Source organism: Tursiops truncatus, chromosome 11, assembly GCF_011762595.2.
Source record: "Tursiops truncatus isolate mTurTru1 chromosome 11, mTurTru1.mat.Y, whole genome shotgun sequence".
Lineage (NCBI taxonomy): Eukaryota > Metazoa > Chordata > Mammalia > Artiodactyla > Delphinidae > Tursiops > Tursiops truncatus.
This window is the reverse complement of record NC_047044.1, coordinates 53296999-53320288: the sequence shown is the minus strand read 5'-3', so window position 1 is coordinate 53320288 and position 23290 is coordinate 53296999. Positions and strand designations below refer to the sequence as shown.

The following is a 23290-nucleotide window of genomic DNA, read 5'->3' as shown; positions in this document are numbered from 1 at the left end:
GGAATCTGTGAATAATGAAAATTGACTATATATTTTTTAAATCAATCTTGTCCCTAGAACTGATTTTATAGTTTTGCTTCTCTTACAGACACAGGTAGGACGTTTTGCACCTCAGTTCTCTGGATACCAGCAACAAGACTGTCAAGAACTATTAGCTTTCCTATTAGATGGACTACATGAGGATTTGAATAGAATTAGGAAAAAACCATATATACAGTTAAAAGATGCTGATGGAAGACCAGATAAGGTAAATTTAACCATATTATTGTCACCATTGTTATAATAATGTGGTATCTCTTTGTAATATATGTCTGTTTTCCTTACAGGTAGTTGCTGAAGAAGCCTGGGAAAACCATTTAAAAAGAAATGATTCTATCATAGTAGATATATTTCATGGCCTTTTTAAATCAACTTTAGTTTGTCCTGAATGTGCTAAGATTTCAGTAACATTTGATCCTTTTTGTTACTTGACACTTCCATTGCCCATGAAAAAGGAACGTACCTTGGAAGTTTATTTAGTTAGAATGGATCCACTTACGAAACCTATGCAGGTAGGAAGTGATTAATTTCTTTGCATTTGTTATTTTTATAAAAGATTAGTGTTGAGTCCTTATGCCTCAAGTACAATTCGATAATAAGCTGTTTTGCATAAGAGATTTTTATACACTAATTAGTACAACTTTTCAGAACCTTGAAAGGGTGAGGGATGTGTAAAGTACCATTATTTGTCATGTAAAAACAAAATTCTCAAAGACTTTTTCTTATCAGAAAAATGAGAGGTGGTTTGATTTTACAATATTGGTATGAATATTAGCTTACAAAGATTAATAACATAGTAATTTCCCAGTTTTCCAACTTGAACTTTCTTTAATGTTCATTGTAATATTTTTCCTACTGGCTGTTGGAAGAGAAACTAATACTTGCTATACATTTTGATTCATATAATGATAAGATAATGGTATATTTATTTTTTTAACATCTTTATTGGAGTATAATTGCTTCACAATGTTGTGTTAGTTTCTGCTGTATAATAAAGTGAATCAGTTATATGTATACATATATCCCCATATCCCCTCCGTCTTGCATCTCATTCCCACCCTGCCTATCCCACCCCTCTAGGTGGTCACAAAGCACGAAGCTGATCTCCCTGTGCGATGCAGCTGCTTCCCACTAGCTATCTATTTTACATTTGGTAGTGTATATATGTCAGTGCTACTCTCTCACTTCATCCCAGCTTACCCTTTGCCCTCCCTGTGTCCTCAGGTCCATTCTGTACATCTGCATCTTTATTCCTGTCCTGCCCCTGCCTTTTTTTTTTTTTTTTTTGATTCCATATATATGTGTTAGCATACAGAATTTGTTTTTCTCTTTCTGACTTACTTCGCTCTGTATGACAGACTCTAGGACCATCCACCTCACTACAAATAACTCAATTTCATTTCTTTTTATGGCTGAGTAATATTCCATTGTATATATGTACCACATCTTCTTTATCCATTCACCTGTCGATGGACACTTAGGTTGCTTCCATGTCCTGGCTATTGTAAATAGTGCTGCAGTGAATATTGTGGTACATGACTCTTTATGAATTATGGTTTTCTCAGGGTATATGCCCAGTAGTGGGATTGCTGGGTTGTACTGTAGTTCTATTTTTAGTTTTTTAAGGAACCTCCATAGTGGCTATATCAATTTACATTCCCACCAAGAGTGCAAGAGAGTTCCCTTTCCTCCACACCCTCTGAGGCATTTATTGTTTGTAGATTTTTTGATGATGGCCATTCTGACTGGTGTGAGGTGATACCTCATTGTAGTTTTGATTTGCATTTCTCTAATGATTAGTGATGTTGAGCATCCTTTCATGTGTTTGTTGGCAATCTGTATATCTTCTTTGGAGAAATGTCTATTTAGATCTTCTGTCCATTTTTGGATTGGGTTGTTTGTTTTTTTGTATTGAGCTGCCTGAGCTGCTTGTATATTTTGGAGATTAATCCTTTGTCAGTTGCTTCATTTGCAAATATTTTCTCCCGTTCTGAGGATTGTCTTTTTGTCTTGTTTATGATTTCCTTTGCTATGCAAAAGCTTTAAAGTTTCATTAGGTCCCATTTGTTTATTTTTGTTTTTATTTCCATTTCTCTAGGAGGAGGGTCAAAAGGATCTTGCTGTGATTTATGTCATAGAGTGTTCTGCCTGTGTTTTCCTCCAAGAGTTTGATAGTGTCTGAGCTTATATTTAGGTCTTTAATCCATTTTGAGTTTATTTTTGGGTATGGTAGTAGGGAGTGTTCTAACTTCATTCTTTTACATGTAGCTGTCCAGTTTTCCCAGCACCACTTATTGAAGAGGCTGTCTTTTCTCCATTGTATACTCTTGCCTCCTTTATCAAAGATAAGGTGACCATATGTGGGTGGGTTTATCTCTGGGCTTTCTATCCTGTTCCATTGATCTGTATTGCTGTTTTTGTGCCAGAACCATACTGTCTTGATTACTGTAGCTTAATAATATAGTCTGAAGTCAGGGAGCCTGATTCCTCCAGCTCCGTTTTTCTTTCTCAAGATTGCTTTTGGCTATTCAGGGTCTTTTGTGTTTCCATACAAATTGTGAAATTTTTGGTTCTAGTTTGTGAAAAATGCCCTTGGTAGTTTGTTAGGGATTGCACTGAATCTGTAGATTGCTTTAGATAGTAGAGTCATTTTCACCATGTTGATTCTTCCCATCCAAGAACATGGTATATCTCTCCATCTGTTTGTATCATCTTTAATTTCTTTTCATCAGTGTCTTATAGTCTTTTGCATATAGGTCTTTTGCCTCCTTAGACAGGTTTATTCCTAGGTATTTTATTCTTTTTGTTGCAGTGATAAATGGGAGTGTTTCCTTAATTTCTCTTTCAGATTTTTCATTATTAGTGTATAGGAATGCAAGAGATTTCTGTGCATTAATTTTGTATCCTGCTACTTTACCAAATTCATTGATTAGCTCTAGTAGTTTTCTGGTAGCATCTTTAGGACTCTATGTATAGTCTCATGTCATCTTCAAATAGTGACAGTTTTACTTCTTCTTTTCCAATTTGGATTCCTTTTATTTCTTTGTCTTTGTTTGCTTGCTGTGGCTAAAACTTCCAAACTATGTTGAATAATAGTGGCGAGAGTGGGCAACCTTGCCTTGTTCCTGATCTTAGAGGAAATGGTTTCGATAATGGTATATTCAAATACCTGTAATTTTTAGGCATCTTAAGAACCTGGAAAAGAAGTGGAAATTTAGTTAGGCTAAAAATACTTGTTTCAATAATGTTCTAATCTTTTAACAGTTTAGGTTATCAAATAACACTTAGTCTATGCAAGAGCCCTGTGCTAGACCTTAATATCAGTTGTCTGCCTGATTCCATTGCCTAGTGTTATAATTGGATTATTTTATATTTTATGGAGCAAAACACTATATTTTCTCCCTTTATTAATCAGTTAATCGTTTTCTGATGCTTGACCCTCCCTAATAAAAGTATTTCGTTCCTTTTCTTCCTCCTGTTACCCTAATTTCTATTATAGCACTTACCAAATTTTATTATGACCTTTGGTTTACTTTAACTTTTGTCCCCAGACCATGAATTCTTTGAAGAAAAGGACTTTGTATATCTTTGTATTCCCAACCCTCATGACTTAGAAGTGTTCAAAAATTTTATTCATTCAAATGGGCACCTACTGACTGTAAAGCTCTGGTAAACAAAACAGACATAGTTCCAACTTTAGAAGATTCTTTACTAAAGATCTTAGTTTAGGGTTCCAGCCAGAAGTGCAGTTTGTTAGAGCCTGTTAGTCATATTAGTCTGCTCGGGCTGTCATAACAAAATACCATAGACTGAAGGACTTAAGCAACAGAAATTTATTTCCCCACAGTTCTGGAGGCTAGAAGTCTAAGACAAGAGAGCCAGCCTGGTGGTTTCTAGTGCAGACTCTTCCTCACTTACAGATGGCCGCCTCCTCTGCTGTGTCCTCACAGGGCAGGGAGAGAGACTGGGAGCACAAGCTTTCTGGTGTCTCTTCTTACAAGGATGCTAATCACATCATGAGGCCCCCACCTTCATGATCTTATCTAAATCTCTCAAAGGTTCCATCTCCAAATACCATCACATTGGTTGTCACGGCTTCACATAGGAATTTTGAGATGACAGAATTCAGTCCATAGCAGTGTTCATGAAATCTTTATGAAAAGTATGCTTTGAACAAAATTGTCATCGTGCCATTCATTTAGTGGAAGTGTTTGGGTTTACTGTCAACAGGGCACAGAATATGAAGTATTCATAAAAATATAGTACTTTCATCCAAAATAATTAAAGTTGGTAGAGACTAGTCATGTACTCAGTTATGTAAATTTCACCCATTTCTTTTGCTATTTATCTATTTGCTTCATGAACTCATTGAACCTGGTATCTTCATGTCAGTATTTCATCCAGCAGTGCTGAGAATATTTTAGAGAACAAGAGAGACATGGCACTTGCCCTTATCCATGAGCAAGGTTAATAAATACCTGCTTTTATTTTTGACCAGGGGTATATATGTTCACATGTCTAAAATCACATCCTTTAGATACTCACTTATTCACTTGTTTAGAAGTATAGGATTTTTAACATTCTTTTCAATGGAGAGAAGGTATAGCAATACTAAACTACATCCTTAACTTCTCTAGTTTGTAACTTTACAAATATATGCCAGTGAGTATAATGGAATAAGAGAGGAGTATAAAAAATGAGTAAAAATTTATTGCAACATAAAATAAATGTACTCTATTTCTCTATACTCATTTGTTAAAGATAGTACTTTCCCATGCCAATAATATAACATCTATTATGTAGAAGCAAATTGAAATCAAATTACAGATTAACCTGGAAAGTATGTGTTGAATGGTCTTCTGTAATTTGGGTTATAAATTATTTTTCCAGCAATGTGAATTTCACTAATTTACCTCTTTTCTCACTTGGTGACCAGAAACATAAATTTGTGGAGGTTAGAGCCGTGATCAGCACAGAGGAATTGTGATTTTTTTTTTCCTCTTGGAGACAGTAACAACTCAAATACAAAATGATCACCTCATTAACACTGTGCTTTAACCAGCTCTAGAGGAAAAGGGAATTAGCTAGGTTAGCCCACTTGATGAGTTTTCCCATCACTGAAGGTGATTTGAGTCATGGAAGTTTATTTGTAATTGTGTTGAACATGTGTTATGTATTGGACTCACATACTGTGCAAGATGCTGGAAGTACAAGGGTGTTCCTAGTCATTGTTCTCAAGAAGCTTTTCATACAGTGTGAAAAGTGCTCTGACAGGGTGCTGTAGGGATATACAGAAGGAATAACCTACCCAAAGTGGTGATGATGCCTTTGCTGAATCCTGAAGGGTGATTAGGTTTTAAAATTAATCACATGAAAGTTGGGAATAAAGTATTATATAGAACAAGAGAGTGACACGTACAAAGGGCTGAAGGCAAAAGAGAATGTGGCCCACTTCTGGAAACTACAAGCAGATAATATGGTAAGCAGAAGCTAGATCACAAAGAACGTTGATGCCTTTCATAGGAAGTTTGGACTTCATCCTAAAAGACTAAAGGAGCCATTAAAGTGTATTAAGTATATAGAGATTGTGTGGTCAGATTTGTATTTCAGAAAGAACATTCTGGCTAGTGCAGAGATTGGATTGGACGGGCTTAGATCAGATGTACTAAGAGCAGGTAGGAGGTTTTTGCAGTGAGGAGATGACAGAGGACAAGGGCTTGAACTCTTAAGCTAAGTGTCAGGATGGCAGTCAGATAGAAGAACCAGTTGAATATAGGAGTTGAAAATGTATTAAGAGTATTCAAGTTTATTGAATTGGAAAACTGAGAGAGAATGGTACTATTTGTTTTAATGGGAGTTACAGGAAGAAAGGTTTAAGAAGAAACCTATTTTAGTATTGGATATGTTGGCCTAACATGACCTAAATCTGTGTTTAGTATTGGACAAGTTGAGATTCATGAGGAAAATTTAGGAGAGATATCAATAAGCCTTGACTTTATGTATGTAGACTAGAGGAGAGAGGTCTGTGCTTGAGATATAAATTGGGTGGTGAGCTCTATGAAGATGGTAGTGAATGTCTTAGAAGGATGAGATCACCCAAATGATCATCTAAATCAGAACTGTTTTAAAAAAAAAAAGGGCCATATTAATAATTATACCAGGACATCAGGCTAAGCTAGGACTCGCCAAAGCAAACTGGGATATATTGTCACCTAGTCTAAGGAAAGCATGTAGAATCAAGAAGGCTGAGGATAAAACTCTGAAGGATAATGCTAGAGGATAGTTCTTTACTCAAAAGAAGGTGTGACCAGGACATTAAAGAATAAGAAGTGTAGTGTCAGAGGGAGAGGAAAATTTTGAAGGAGGCAGTGGTCAGCAGTAATGCTGCAGAGAGTTCAATGAAGTAAGGACTGGTAAAGATTTGGTTAAATGATAGTATTGACAGCCTTGGTAACAGGTTAAATAAAGAGGTGAAGGCAAAAGCCAGGAGTGGATAAATAAGTGAATGAGAGATAAAGAAGTTACGATAGTCAGTGTAGACATTACTTTACAAGGTTATTTATAAAGCAGAGGAGAAAGGGAGATAATTAGTGGAAAATTATTAGAAAACAGTGAGAGACTGTTTTGTTTTTTGAGACTTGTATACAGTTCAGTGCTTTTATAAGTCAAGATAAAATGAAATAAAGGATAATTGCTGGGCTTATGTTCTAGAGCAGCGGTCCCCAGCCTTTTTAGCACCAGGGACTGGTTTCATGGAAGACAGGTTTTCCACGGAACGGAGGCAAGGGTGGGATGGGGTGGGGGATGGCTCAGGCAGTAATGTGAGCGATGGGGAGTGATGGGGAGCGATGGGGAGCGGCAGAGGAAGCTTCGCTCGCTCATCTCCTGCTGTGCAGCCTGGTTCCTAACAGGCTGCGGAACAGTACTGGTCTGCGGCCCGGGGGTTGGGGACCCCTGTTCTAGAGGAGGCAGAAAAGGATAGATGCCAGTGTTAGCCTTGAATGGGGAAGAGTAACACCTGATTCTCTTTCCTTGTGTCAAAAGAGACAGAGAAAAGGACCTTTTAGACTCAAGTTTGTAAGGGGAACAGTAAGTTGGAGATTTTCCTATCCAGTAGCCTATATTTTTCTCAGTGAAATAGGTATTCTGCTGATAGTGAGGGGAGAAGTGGTAAAATTAAAAGCCTAAGAAATGGTGAAGATTTTAAATAGTTATTGAGAAAAATAAGAGAATAAGCGAATAAAGGCTACACAGAAGAATTTCTGGCTGGTGTTGAAGGATCAGCTGAGATTGAGCACTGTGAGTCTGTAGTACACCAGTCTCTGAAGTTGAGCAGTTTACTCCAGCAATCTGAACAACTCTGAGAAAGTATAGCAGGAATAAAACTGAATAACAAAGTAATTAAAGTTTTTGCAATGAGTGGTTAAAGGGATGAATCATGGGGGTGGAAGGGCATGGACATAGTAGGGAGCTGATAAACTAGGAGAAAATTGAGAATTAGAACGACTAGATATCTCAGTGCAAGCCAAGAATAGGAAAGAATGAGTTTCCAGGAAAAGTAAATAGTGATTAAACAGTTAAGAGTCTAAGATGTCAGAAGTGGTGCAGGAGATAGCAAGGTCCAAGAAGTGAACTGCAGTTGAAGCAAGTGTAGGTCTTTGAATTGAGGAGTCAGGGAACAATAAGATAAACCATCCATGTGGACTTTGTCACCCAGGATGATGCCAAGATTGGAGACAAGACACAGTGAGCCAGATGCCACCGTGAATGTGAGGAAGCAACCAAAAGGTCCATCTCACCTAGTGAATATTTTCCAAAGTAATAAATGTATTATTTTTTTTTGTTTTTTAGTACAAAGTGGTTGTCCCCAAAATTGGAAACATACTTGATCTTTGTACAGCGTTGTCTGCTTTGTCAGGAGTACCTGCAGATAAGGTAGGATGTTTCTGGGTTTAAAGTATGTAAGTTGGAATTTAGTTTTTCACTGTTGTAAAATCAGCTTAATAGAAATTTATTTCCTTTTAGATGATAGTTACTGATATATACAATCATAGATTTCACAGAATATTTGCAATGGATGAAAACCTTAGTAGTATTATGGAACGGGATGATATTTATGTGTAAGTATGAAATCTATTGTGCAAATATTACTTGAGAAAAAATTGAAAAGAAATATCATAAAATTTTCAGAGTTTATAGTCAATTTTATCCTTGTAGGTTTGAGATTAACATCAATAGAACAGAAGATACAGAGCATGTGATTATTCCTGTTTGCCTGAGAGAAAAATTTAGACACTCAAGTTACACCCACCATACTGGTTCCTCACTTTTTGGTCAGCCTTTTCTTATGGCTGTACCACGAAACAACACTGAAGATAAACTCTATAATCTTCTGCTTGTGAGAATGTGGTAAGTGCCAAACAAGTCTACATTAACAAAATAAAATACTAAATAGCTAATAAAGGTAAACATGCAAGGTACTATCAGAATATAATTAGTTGTCTGTATTATTTCAGCTTTGTTTAGATGGGTAGCAACGTAAGAAATCACATTATAGTCTAATCCAGTTTCTTGATCATGTAAACCACATTACTGAGGTAATTTTAAACCCAGGAAGCATAAATTCTTTTAGTTGTTTTACACCAAAAGTTTACAGTTGGAAGAAAATAGGAATTTATCATGTTTGCATTCTGAAATCATAACAAATGTCATGTGCTTCATTTCTTTATACACCGTGCTCATACTGATAACAAGAACTCATACTAATAAATATTTTTATTTAAAAGGATAAACTTTCATGGTTGATCCTTTTGCAAGGCAACACCTTTTTGTTTTCCTAAAACCTTGATTTGAATTATAACGTAATCAAGAATGCCATTTGCTCCCTTTCTTTTATCCTTTATAGCTAACATATTTAGTTTTCTTCCTTGCATACCTATTTTAATATTGTAGTCCCATAAACCATACATAAAGATGACATTATAAACTATAAGTGGTCTTAGCAATAATATATATATATCATCTAAATGAGGATCTTTATAAAATAATTTTATGTCAAGAAATTATTTGCCACAAACTTTTAACATATAAAAGAAAGATGTTAAAACCCTAGAAGTAACAAATTAACTTATTTTTATAAAGACAGCCAAACACAAATGATTACAGTATCATATCTTGAGTTTGAATTTATCATTGAATCCACTAATGACCACTGTTAATTGTATTTAGAGATTTTGTTTTATTAAAAGAATGAAAAACTTTTTTTTAAGTTTTTGCCTTTATAGGACTGAACTTGTTTGATTTCTGATTTTATTTAAGCCGATATGTCAAAATATCTACTGACTCCGAAGAAACCGAAGGATCCCTACACTGCTGTAAGGACCAAAATATTAATGGGAATGGCCCAAATGGCATACATGAAGAAGGCTCACCAAGTAAGACTTCCCTATTAAATTGTAAAAACTTTTCACTTGGGTTATTGCTGCAGAGAAAAATTAAGAGGATGGGGATTAAGGAACTAAACAATATTTGCAAGCCTGGGAAAAATAGTGTTAGTATTAATAAGTTTCAAATGTAACATTGGGTTTATTTAAAGATTTCTAACATCTAATTTTAGGTGAAATGGAAACAGATGAGCCAGATGATGAATCCAGCCAGGATCAAGAACTTCCCTCTGAGAATGAAAACAGTCAGTCTGAAGATTCAGTTGGAGGAGATAATGATTCTGAAAATGGATTATGTACTGAGGAAACTTGCAAAGGTCAACTCATGGGACACAAAAAACGATTGTTTACATTCCAGTTCAACAACTTAGGCAATACTGATATCAACTACATCAAAGATGATACCAGGCATATAAGATTTGATGATAGGCAGCTTAGGCTAGATGGTAAGTATTTGTGGAAAATGGCTTAAACACTAAACTTGAGCGCGTGTTACTTTTTTTAGGTGAAACCATGAAATTCAACACTATCATGAAAAATAACATTTATGTATCTACATTTTTAAATGAAAAGCCTTCATTTCTAAGTATACTAAAACACATGTCGGTGTTTATTAAATGAAGGTTGGACTTATGCTTAAGTTTTTTTTAGCTCTAAAGTATCTTAATGGCTTGGAAACAGCTATTTACCCTGATCACCTAGTGCAAGTAGAAGAGACTGCTATTTGTTTATTCTGGTATATATCTTAACATTAAAATATATTCGTTTTTAACATTAAGGCATATTAAATCTTAAAGAAAAAATATGTTTTCCACCTTAGAAAGATCTTTTCTTGCTTTGGATTGGGATCCTGATTTGAAAAAAAGATATTTTGATGAAAATGCTGCTGAGGTAAGTCATCAATCATTCCTTCTTTATCTTTCCCTGTTGATCACACTGTTTTGTTACACTCTTTTGCTTCTACCAGCTGTTTATTTTGCAGTAAAAAATTGGTTATGTGCTAAAAGAGAAAAGGCTTGTTGGTTTTGAAACTGCTTTCTGTTTAAACTTCCTGGTTGTCCATATAGGTGTGTATACAGGAATTATTAGAAGTGTAGTGTAAATCTCAGCTGAAATATGCTTTGATTTTTTTGAGAACATTTAGGAGTTTTTCATTACTATTCATAGTAATATGGTATCACTAAAATGAGTTTTGTTTCATTTGTTTTCTTAACTCAAGAAATACTTCTCTTTAGGATTTTGAAAAACATGAAAGTGTGGAATACAAACCTCCTAAAAAACCCTTTGTGAAATTAAAAGATTGCATTGAGCTTTTTACAACAAAAGAAAAGCTGGGTGCTGAAGATCCCTGGTAAGAGACAATATTAAATAATTGTTTCTAATTATTTTTTAAGGATTTATACTGAGGTATGTGGTACATCAAATTGAAAAAGTGATAATTAAATTCCCTTTGATATTTTTAACAATAAGCATTTCTTTATCTGCTAATGTATTAAGAGGGATGAAAATGTCTTTAAAAGTATTATTATAATGTTAAGCTTTAATTTTGTTACTATATTTTCCATAATAGCCATTTTACTGTGAATAATTAATTTTAGTTACATTTTCCCAAGAACTTTTAGCTGTGCAGCTATTTCAGGAGAAGCTTTTTTAGGAAAATCACAATATGTTTTGTGGTATTACTAATTCCATTAGAGTCCAGAAGTTTTGAGATTTTTCTAATGCCTGTATCTCAGCACAGTTTTATAATACATCCATGTCTTTTTAGCATACTGTAATGTAAATAATCTAGCCCTCATTATTTCTTTGAATACTTATTTACATATTCATTTTTAATAGTTAAATCTATTTGGAAAATCTATTGATGATAAAAATAGAAGTTCCTATCTGTTATATATTAGGCATTACCTAATATTACCTCTAACATTATCTCTAACAAGCTTTAAATATTTCTCTTTATTTTTAGGTATTGTCCAAATTGTAAAGAACATCAGCAAGCCACAAAGAAATTAGATTTATGGTCCCTGCCTCCAGTACTTGTGGTACATCTCAAGCGATTTTCTTACAGTCGATACATGAGAGACAAGTTGGATACCTTAGTTGATTTTCCTATCAAGTAAGTTCTGATTGTGCTTCATAAACATTGGGCACCTCTAGCTTTTTTTTAGACATTAGGTAACTTTGCACACAAATTTTAGGGGGTTGTTTTTTTTTTGTCTATTTACTTTTACATATAGTTGACTTTAAATATTATATTGGTTTCATGTGTACAGCATAGTGATTTGATGTTTTTATACCTTACACAGCATACAAAATTATTATACTACTACTGACTATATTTTCTGTGCTATATACTAAGTCTCTTTGACTTATTTTATAACTGGTAGTTTGTACCTCTTAATCTCCTTCACCTTTTTCACCCATCCCCCCACCTTCTTCCCTCTGGCAACCACCAGTTTGTTCTCTGTATCTGTGAGTCTGTTTCTGTTTTGTTATATTTGCTCATTTGTTTTTTTAGCGTCCAATCTCAGTTTTTGAGTGTATTTTTGGGTACTTCTGACAATTTGTGTGGATCGGTAACAATTTTTATTCCTTCTTAAGAGATCTTTCAAAGATCAAAGAGAAAATATATTTTTTAAAAAAACAGAGTAAGACTCTTTCTATGTTACATTATCTTATGAGTTCACTGGCCCTGTTTATAAATCTAAGATACTTCATGGGATCTTAGTGATTTTCTTTTTCCCAGGACTTATTTCATCATTAATCCTCAATTATTTCTAAATGCTTTTTTAAAAAGACTAATGTGAAAACAGAATAATGGAATTGCTTAGAAGGAGGATGATGCAGTAGTGTAGTAAGTCATCCCTATTGTCATCCTTCAGTATTCTTATTGCAGCATCCAGAGTATGACATCCTATTTGTAAAAATGTGTAAAGAAGTCTGGAGACAGCATCTTGGTAGCCTTTTTTGTTTTTCTTTTAAGCTTTCACTAAACATAATTGAGAATTCAGAAGGACAAAAAGGGAATAGTGTATCTTCATTCATGGAGTCCAGGACTTTATCACACGCTATCTTGTGACAAGAACATGCTACTCTCCCAATTTGCTAAAAAAAAATTAGTAGTATTCTTTCATATTTCATGATATTTGTGCACCAAATTTACTTAATACAGTTAGTAAGTAAACAAATACTGAAGGCAGGTGTGTGTGCATGCAGAGGTGATTAGAAGGAAATAGGTGATGTAATATTGAAAACATTCTTTGGATTGCTTATTCTAATTGGTGTTTATAAATTTAAAATTGAAAACGTTTTGCAATTATAGAACAAAAAATGCTAATTTTCTCTTTAACAAAACAAAATTATGAGCCATCAAAGTTTTCAAGAATACAGCATTTTGAAAATGTGAGTACAAGATGAAACAAAAGTAATGATAAGCTAGGACCTTTTAGAGCTGTATTTGAAATTTAGAATCATAATTGCTTTTTAATTATGTAAATACAAGAAGAATAACCAGAAATAATGATAAGCTATAAAATGGTCATATTCCAGTTTCATGCATGCTAGATTATATAAACAGTGGGTTGTATTGCAGAGAATGTTACCCGTTTAGGTTACAGAGGTCATCAAAACCTGAAAAATATAGAATAGATATTGGGGTTATATTTAAATATATACTTATATTTAAATTATGATAAAATTTCTAAAAAAAGTTGTTTTTCACTGTCCCTTTATTCTTCCTTAAATAAATCATTACTGAAAATGACTTTAAAAAATAAAAGAACCCAAATGGTAAATGGTGATGTCTGTATTTCCTCATATACTAAGAGAGAAATGTATTAGCATGAAAACATTAATCTGAATAACAACAATCATTGGAGAATTTTTAAATTCTCAATCCCTAAGAAAATTTTTGCCAAAACATTCAAATCTCAAGGGTATTTATATAATTTGTTTTATAAAGTTATTTGGCTCTTAGTAATTTCTTTAGTGAGATAGATAGATGGGAATACACTTAAATGAGAGTCAAACAACACTGACAAAGGAGAGTAGAATTCATTACATTTAGGAAAAAACATAAAACTAACTTGATCTCTTTTTTAAACAGTGATTTGGATATGTCGGAATTCCTAATTAACCCAAATGCAGGTCCTTGCCGCTATAATTTGATTGCTGTTTCCAACCACTATGGAGGGATGGGAGGAGGACACTGTAAGTTGATAGTTTACCGTTTCACTAAAATCATGGTGTTTGATAACTCCAGACTTTTTTCCTTAAGGTATTTATTACTTCTTAAAGGGAAAATGTGAGATGTGTCTTACATATAGTAGTCATTCAATAGATATTGATTAATGAATGAATCAGCTTTTGAACCTTTTTTTTTTTAACATCAAGAGTAGAGGATTGAGTTAATCATACTCCATAGTTCAAAGCACAGGAAAACACTGGTCCATTCAGAGCTCCTGTCCTTCCCCATTCTCCTTCCCCTTCCGTTTCTAACTTGTTTGATGTATGAGCTCTCCTGAATCGTGCATCATTGTTAATTTACATGATTGTTACTCTGCTGTGGATCTTACTTTTCTCTCTTGACACTTAAGACTTCTCCATATTACTTTGTGTCAATTTAATTCATTGCTTCTAACCACTCATGATTTATATATCCACCATATTTTATTTCTCTATTCGCTTCATGGTGGACATCCAAATTACCTTTAACTTTCTACCACCACAAGAGCAATAAACATCATTATGGTCTCCTACGTGAGAATTTCATTGAGCTACATACCCAGATGTAAGATTGCTGGGTTATAGAGTAAAGTACTGTGAGATGGCTCTCCAGGACGGTTATACCAGTCTGTGCTCTCCAATTGATAGGTTTTTCTGTTGAACCAGCATTGCATTCTGGGATAAATCCTAGTCTTGAAGTATTTTTTAGTATACCCAGTTGGATTTGGTTAGCTGATTTTATTTAGGATTGTTAAAATTTAATTCATAAATGAAATGATACTGCAATTTTTTTATATTGTTCTTACTTTGGAATCAAGATTACAGTCTAGCCTAATGCAACAGGCTGGGATACTTTACACTTTTTCTATTTCCTGGGGCAGCTAGTATAATATAGGAATTAACTATTCATGAAAGTCTAGTAGAATTCACCTGTAAAACTATCTGGGCTTTACAGTCATAAATTTTTCTATTTATGTCATGCTTACTGAAGTATATTCAGTTTTCTTTTTCCAAAATGTGTACATTTTGGCATTCTCCATTTTTCTAAAAATATATGTTTTCCAATATATTTGAGAGTAGTTGTTTGTAATACTCTTGTGCTGTATTTTTTTTTTTTTTTTTTTTTTTTTTTGCGTTACGCGGGCCTTTCACTATTGTGGCCTCTCCCGTTGCGGAGCACAGGCTCCGGACGCACAGGCTCAGCGGCCATGGGTCACGGGCCCAGCCGCTCCACGGCATGTGGGATCTTCCCGGACCGGGGCACGAACCTGTGTCCCCTGCATCGGCAGGCAGACTCTCAACCACTGTGCCACCAGGGAAGCCCTTGTGCTGTATTTTTGTCCCTTTTTTGTTCTTTTCTGTCTTGTCAAAGAATTAGCTTTCTATTTTATTACATTTTTCTTATTGTTATACATGTATGTATTCTATCTCATTGATTTCTTCTCTTCCCTTTGATATATTTTTCTTCTTGTTAATTTGGGTTTGCTCTGTTTCTCTTTTTCCAGCTTCTTGTGTTGAATGCTTATTAACTTTTTGTTTTCCTTTTGTTCCCCTCTATTGAAGGCTATAAATAAAGCTGTAGATTTCCCTTTAAATATTCCTTTATCACTATTCCATAAATATTGAAATGTAGTAGTCATTGTCTTTCAATTCTATATATGTCTTTAGTTTCCTTTATAATTTTCTGATTATCCCAAGATTATCTCATCATATGCTTTTTCAAATATATGGTTTTATAAAGCTGTCCTTTGTTTCTTAATTTTAATTTTATTTCATAGCATTTAGGGGCATTATCTATATTATATTAATCCTAGGAGTTTATTAGGGCTTCCATGGGGCTTAATATATGGTCTGTTCCTTAAATGTTTGTGTACTTGAAAAGCATACGTATTCCCCATTTAAGCATAGAGTTCTATATTTCCGTTACAGTTAATCTGATCAGTTGTATGCAAATCATTACTATCTCTGGTTATTTTTGATGTTCATTCTTTTTCTGAGAGGAATTTGTCAGGACTCCTACTGAAGTGTTGATTTATCTGTTTCTTCTAACAGTTTTATTAATTCTTTTGCATTATTAGTTGCATTTATGTTTAAAATGGGTAGCTCTTCTTTCTCTATTGTTCCTTTTACCAGAATTTGATATTCATTTTTCGTTTTGTCTTTTTCTCAGAATTACAAATATTAATTTAGCTTTCTTTTGATACCATGATTTTGTTTGCAAACTCTGTGTGCCTTTTTGTTAGATTTGTCTCTTATAAATCTATATTATTGTTAAATCTTATCTTTTTATTTTCAGACTTATTGGTCTGAAAATATGTTTCTTTAAATTTGGGAGTGTGGTGGTCTTGATTTCAGATTGACAAATTTATAATCCATATTGGGCTCCACCCAAAAGAACAATAATTTTGTTTAAGAGGGGTAGAACTATTTAGAAGACAAAGCCTATAAAGTCACTTTTTAGAAACTATGACAGCAAATAATTGTTTTGAGTACATTTTGCAACTTTGTTTCCTCAGTTACTGGATAGTTTATACAAAGTATAGATGGGAGCAGTGGGCATTTTTTTTTTTAACTTAAAGATAAAGTAGATCTTTAAAATTTGTGCAGATCAATTGATCGTTTTTTACCTTTCCTTTGCTCTGTACTTTTGTTAAAGACTGGAAAAGATTCTGGTGTAAAAACCTCTACAAATCAATGAGATAATATTGTTGGAAAAATATTAGTCATAGAAAATTTAAATTTTGGTTGAAAATTCAAACTTTGGAATCAGAAACAGGCCTGAGTTTAAATCCTGACTCTGCTACCTAACCGCTATACTGTTGGACAAATTAAACTTCTCTTGATGCCTCCCTTTCCCCATCTCTAAAATCAGAAGAATAGTAATCATAGTACCTTCTTTTGAGATAATACATGTAAAGTGCATAGCACTGTGCCTGATACACCAGAAGCACTACATAAATGTTAATCACAAGTTATTGTCATTAGTATTGTTATTCTGTGAATTAAAAAATAATAAATCTGTCCTGTTTGTCCCTGGGATGAAAAAAGTCACATATTTCAACTTATATGAAAGTATCGTAGGCTTCTAGTTTGTAGGAAATTATTCTAAAAACCTTTAATCATTGGAATCAGTTAAATACATGATAGACAGGTCTTATATAGATGATTATCATGTAATTTTAATAGGTATTCCCTATATTAGATGGTTTTAAAGTTTTGAGGGTTCCCTCCCAGGAAACCACAGCTCATTTAAGTCACAGAAGCGATTATATTTTTTCATTAGATACTGCTTTCGCAAAAAATAAAGATGATGGAAAATGGTACTACTTTGATGACAGTAGTGTCTCAACTGCATCTGAAGACCAGATTGTGGTAAGTGTGTCTTTTATTCCTGAAAATCAAGGAATCTACTGTTTTAAAAGGGGCCCATGGAACACTATAGTCTATATTCTAGCAATTCTAATAGGTGAGAGACTTGCTCTGCTTTAAAGAAATGTAAAATTGTCCTCTAAGTGGAAATCTGTCTACTAAATTTGCCCACTAACAGAAGCATAAGTTGAAACATGAACATTTTTCTGGTTTTCAACATGAAAACTGGAGAGTTCTAATGAAAATATTACATTTTCCCCTGAAAAATAGGCTCGGACATTCTAGACGTTGACTGCTTAAAGTCAGAATGCTAAAGTAGAAAAAAAAACAAATCTTTAAGGGCCTTACCATACCTCAGATTTTTAAAGTCTTATCCTTTCTGACAATTACATATTCAAACTCAAAATGATATAGTTATATAAAACAAATTACAGATTTTAAAAAAATTAATGCTGTGTATTTGTTACTTTGATGTTTTCTGAATAGTAGAAAAATTAGGAAGTTAACATCTAGTCACACGTGCATCAGTTTATCAGCCACAGCTGGAGCCAAAATATTGGCATTTGTTTTGTTTCCCATCAGAGCACATTTTTATTATCAGATATGGATTGATGAACAGACGACTGGTATGTTCTAAGAAGAAAACTAAGAATTGCTTGATAAGAATTTATTATTCTATAAATTTTGCCTTTCTGTATATTTTACTTATTGATGACAGTATTATAAAGTATGAGAATTAAGGTATTTGCTTATGTGATGATATTTCCTATACAGAGGTTTTCTGGTGATGTTGGGGGAGCACTGACTGCTTTACTTTATTTCATGATTCAAATTATATATTCCTTGAGGGCAGAGACTAGTTTTTTACTTTTTTAGTTTATAATGCTTTAAAGGTCTTCAACTAAAATTGTTCAATTTAATAAATTAATAAATTTCTGAGCCCAATTACTGGCATAGTTTTAATTGGTCATTGGATGAACAGATACGAAATTATTTTGAATTGTTTCTCTGTAGATGTTTCATATTTTTATCTATATATGTGTATATAATTTATATATATTTATATATTAAATTATGTACCGTTGCTTATCTCCCTACAGCTGTAACAAAGAACAAAGACTTTTGAACTCTTAATATTTTAATATTTTTTAAAATGTGTATATGCCTAAGTTAACTACATTTTCAGTTTATATTTAGACTTCTAATTTCATATCATATCCCTCACTTTTCAATTCTGTTCTCCTTTTTAATCTACCAACACAAAACATCCTGAAGTTGCCTACATTGTCCTTCAAAGTCTATTTGACAACACTGCCCTAATCTTGCTTTCAAATAAATAATATATCTTGTTTATATACAGTAAGTGAATTTGATGTTACCTTACATTTTAACAATGACAATTCTTCATTTAGTCAACAGGTACTTGAGTACCTTCTATATATAGCGCTTTATTCTAAACAAGGTTAAAAGACAGCTATCTCTGATTTCAAGAGGCTTACAATCTAAAGGTGATGAGAAATGAATTGACAATTGTATATGATAATTACTATTAAGTATCTTGGCTGTATAGGTTGGAGGCATCTGTCTCAACTGATTTGGGGTTTAAGGAGACAGGGCCAGTGCAGGGAAGTTTGCATAGAGAAAGTGGTGTTTGACCTGAGTTACAGATACAAATAGTGGTAAATGAGACAAAAGATGCAAAGGTATTCTAGGCAAAAAGAACAGTACCTACAAAAGCAAGGAGGCATGACAGAATATAGCATTTAGGGGAACAGCAAATAATTTGGTGTTACTGAAAGGAAAGACTCTTGTTGGGGATATGGAGCAGAAATTAGGCTGGGGCTAAACCTAGCACTCAGATCAAGAAAGATGACATTTTTCGTTGTTTAGACCTTTTTTTTTTTTTTTTTTTTTTTGCGGTACGCGGGCCTCTCACTGTTGTGGCCTTTCCCGTTGTGGAGCACAGGCTCCGGACGCACAGGCTCAGCGGCCATGGGTCACGGGCCCAGCCGCTCCGCGGCATGTGGGATCTTCCCGGACCGGGACACGAACCCGTGTCCCCTGCATCGGCAGGCGGACTCTCAACCACTGCACCACTGGGGAAGCCCTAGACCTTTTCTTAAAGTTTGTAAGAAGTATTGGATGGTTGTTAAGTAATAGAAGAACATTATTAAATTTGCATCTTAACATGTCTTACAAACACTTTAGAAGACAGGTTGGAGGGCACTGAGTAAAGAAGCAGAAAGGTCATTATTGTCTCCAGAGGAAAGGAGGCTGTCATGTAAGTTAAGCAACAAGAGCTTCTAAATTTAAAGTAGTGGTAGTAAGTATATAGACAAAGGGAGAATGGATTTGTGAGCTACTTAATGGATAGAAATAATAGAACTTGATTAAGATTAGATATAAAGATGTAGAGAGGGAGAAGATGAAGATGACTCGTCAACATTCACTAAGGTAGTAAACGTAGGAAGAAAATTTGCTGTGAAGTTTGAGATACATGTATAATAGCTATGTGGAAATTTCCATTTGGAAATGGAACTAATAGAACTAGGGTGAGTTAACTCAAGGGTGAGATCTGGCTTCAGTTATAAATCTGAATTGTCTGTCTTAGGTAGCAGTTAAAACCATAGTTTCGAATGAGTCACCTATGGGAAGATACAGATTGAGAAAGAGCAGTAGGCTGTGGACAGAACATGATTTTTTTTGAAGGTCAGCATTTAAAGAGCCCACAGAAAAGTAGAAGAAACTGTAGAGATGGAAGATCTAAGGAAAAGTGGTGTAACAGAAGCCAAAAATGCTTTAATGCAGGAAAGAGGAGTAATAAAGCATTAAATGCTACAGAAAGATTAGCTAAAAAAGGCATCCATTTAATTTGTTAATAGGAGGTTTTTGAGCCTAGTGAAAGCCATTTCATTAGAATGGTTGCGGCAGTCACATTGAATTGAGGAGTGTACGTGAGAGTGAATGATGAATATTAGATTTTCTGTCTCCAGCCTGGCTGTGAGGAAGAGGAAGAGGTATATGGCAGCTAGAAGAAGAGGTAGAATGGAGAGGGATTTATGATGGGAAAAGACTTAAGTATTTTTTATGCCCAAAAGTCCAGTAGATAAGGACTCATTAAAGATACACAGTGATGATTGATGGAGCAATATCCTTAAGATGGTAAGAAAAGTTAGAATCTAGAGCAAATACAGAATGAAGTTATTACTATTAGAAAGAAGCTTACCTTTTTCTTAGAGACAGGAGGGAAGAAAGCATAGAATTCTATTTCATTTTAGAGTAACTAGGTTAATCTGTGATACAGTTGGATTTATTTATCTATCCAGCTAACTTAGAAGAGAATAAAAAATGTTAAATCCAGTGACCATTGTTCCTTTATATATAGAAGTCATCTTATAGTTACTCAGTTTTAGTAACCCCCATTTGACCATGTGTGGTTTTCTTGATTTATGTCCTGTCACCAAAATTGGTTACCAGCTAAAAATTCATACTGTATTTAATGTTACCTTTAAGAATCATAACCATTTTAACATTCTTTTTTTTGTTTGTTTTAACAGTCCAAAGCAGCATATGTACTCTTCTACCAGAGGCAAGACACCTTCAGTGGAACTGGCTTTTTTCCTCTTGACCGAGAAACTAAAGGTGCTTCAGCTGCCACAGGCATCCCATTAGAAAGTGATGAAGATAGCAATGATAATGACAATGATATAGAAAACGAAAACTGTATGCACACTAACTAATGAAAGTCCTAGAAGCCATAAAAGAGAGACTTTCCTGCTGGTGGTATCAAAATGATGAAGTTACCCACCACATTAAACAAAAGTCTGAGATGGGGAGTTTCAGATAACTGAATGTAAATCCTTTATCAGATTTTAACTTGTGCAGTACTTGAAGTGAAACACAATGAAAACTTTAACAGAAATTGTCTCTTAATACATTTACAGTCTTGTATTTACAAGCTAAATATATATAGGAAATCACAAATAAATCCCTTTTAAGTTTGCTGCTGTTTTGATGAATTATGTTTTCTTTAATTTTTTGGATGTGAGTTAATTGATGACAAACGTTAAATTTGTGGATGTTGGTCATTTATTTTGCTCAAATAATACTGCAAGAAAACTGGCTGAACTTAGTTTTTGGATAATTAATTCATGTGCATTAAGCTGCCACATATACTACTATGATATTTAGCTGCGGTATCCATGTGGCATAAATACTGCAGTAGTATTCTTGGAAAACCAAATTTTCAAATCTTTACCTGGTAGTCAATGTGGGCCTGTTATAAAACCAAATCATGATACAAGAAATAATCTTGAAAAAGTTATTTCCTTTTGTAGTATCATAAAAAATCCAGAATGTTATGTTCATCTTATTACTACTGTGGAAACAGGTTCTAGATTTCACACTTCATCGAAAGTCACTTTTCAGTTAAATGTAAGTATTTTTTACTGCTATTGGGATCTATCCCTAGATATTCAAATTCTTTTTGACTTGCTTTAAAATGCATATCTTTAATCTGGTGTTGGTCCAAAATTAAAATTTTGGCTGTCTGTTTTTCTCTACCCCATTTTTTGGTAATTTGGCAACTTTCAGCTCTCCCAAGTATTGTAATATAAGGACAAACTTAATAGTATTCTGTATCCATAGTAATAATTACATCAAGCTTAGATGAGAATTTTTTTTCATATACTGGCCTTTAAATCACTAATGGACAATTGGCTTTACAGGTAGGTCTGTTAACTTTCTTTGTGTGTTCCTGATGGAATTCACCATAGCCTTACAGCTTTTCTCAGAAGGTAACTTGTTACAAGAGAATTGGCATTTGCATGTTCCAGAGTCAGAACCTGTACAGTATATAAAGTATACAAACCTTGAATTTTATTTTAGTTCACCACATTCAAGGATCCAGGATGCCAAAAATATGTGTGAACATTTGAAACATTTTTCATTTGCTGCTTTTTCCCTTTGATCTAGTTGAAAGAATGTATTGTCAGTTGGCATACAATTCTGCCTTTAATAGAAAATAAATGCTGGGGCACATTTCACATATCGACTACCTGAGAAATTGCTTTGTGTCCCACTGTTATTAAAGCAAAAAGTATAATGTTCTTCACTTGAACTAATCAAATACAATAGATTATAAATTGTGTATTGTAAATAAAAGTTCACTCTGTGAGTGCACATTTTGGTAAATTATTTATTTATGTTAGCATTTAAAAGTGAAAGAGAAATGCATTTGACCAGGATAAATGAGGTATGTTGATCATGGCTTTGCTTTATACCGTGATATTAAAGCTGGTTTTTCATCCTGGTATTTTTAAAGCTGCTTTGGGTTTTTCCTTTTTTCTCTTCTTTTCTTTTCTTTTCTTTTTTTCTTTCTTTTTTTTTTTTTTTTAATGTAAACTAACCTCCTGCATGACAGAGGTTAAAATTTTGTCTGCACTTGAGTTCACTTGCGTTTACATTTGAAATGTGCATGTTTATTTATACAGATTTCAATAAAGCTATTCAAGGCCTTATTTAGTCTTTTATTTCTTACTCTGAATCTTTTAATAAAAATCCTCTATTTTATGGTAGGTGACCATAGACTTTTTAGTTATACCGTTAAAAATAGAAAGAAAAGCATGTCATAGCTAAGTAAATCCTACTGTTAAGGACATGTTTTAAAGTTGACGTTTTCAGTTTAAATATTTAGTCATTGAGCAAATGTTTGTTTGTATACCTACTAATCTAGAGTCTTGAGATTTAGCAGTAACCAAATATCCCTGTGCTCACAGAGTTTGCAGTCTTTCTGCTACCTACCAACTAGCAAACTTTATTTCCATTTTTCTGAGGTTTAAAGAAAAGACAAAATTTTTTCTAGCTCTAGATTGTAGTCTCTACCCTAGTTGTCCATAGGGACCATTCCTTTTTCCTGTGATTAACTTGTATTCCCACTGAAAGAAAAGAAAATGATGTTAATAATACCATTGAATTTGTCAAACTCAAATGGCATTTTCAGCTGCAAAAAAGAAAACTGTAAAAATAGTGCAAAGGCTAATCCATACTCTAATTAAAAGTAGATATTCATAGATAGTACAGGGTAGCAGGAATATATCCAGTCTAGAATTCTCCTTCTAGCTTTGCTACTCAGTAATCACATGACTTTGAATTTAATCTCTCCTGGTCTGTTTCCTGGCCGGTAAAATAATAATAATAATAGGAGCATTTATTGA

General features: G+C 33.8%; 1 protein-coding gene across 9 annotated transcripts in view; it reads left to right on the top strand.

Annotated features, from left to right (window-relative positions):
* USP15 (ubiquitin specific peptidase 15) overlaps positions 1-22594 on the top strand; it is a 128182-nt gene extending 105588 nt beyond the window's left edge. For 6 of the 9 annotated variants that reach the window (XM_019952681.3, XM_019952682.3, XM_073788428.1 and 3 more), the window contains 13 exons: positions 89-247; positions 327-551; positions 7891-7974; positions 8065-8159; positions 8257-8448; positions 9358-9473; positions 9656-9928; positions 10303-10373; positions 10718-10833; positions 11449-11598; positions 13588-13691; positions 16990-17078; positions 20633-22594. In XM_019952681.3, coding sequence (XP_019808240.1) covers positions 89-247; positions 327-551; positions 7891-7974; positions 8065-8159; positions 8257-8448; positions 9358-9473; positions 9656-9928; positions 10303-10373; positions 10718-10833; positions 11449-11598; positions 13588-13691; positions 16990-17078; positions 20633-20815 — 1857 coding nt within the window. In that variant the 3' untranslated portion in view covers positions 20816-22594. Of the gene's footprint in view, positions 1-88; positions 248-326; positions 552-7890; positions 7975-8064; positions 8160-8256; positions 8449-9357; positions 9474-9655; positions 9929-10302; positions 10374-10701; positions 10834-11448; positions 11599-13587; positions 13692-16989; positions 17079-20632 lie in introns of those variants that run through there. The other 3 variants (XR_012324312.1, XM_019952683.2, XM_033866351.2) reach the window with 3 other exon arrangements.
* The last annotated feature ends 696 nt before the right edge of the window (positions 22595-23290 follow it).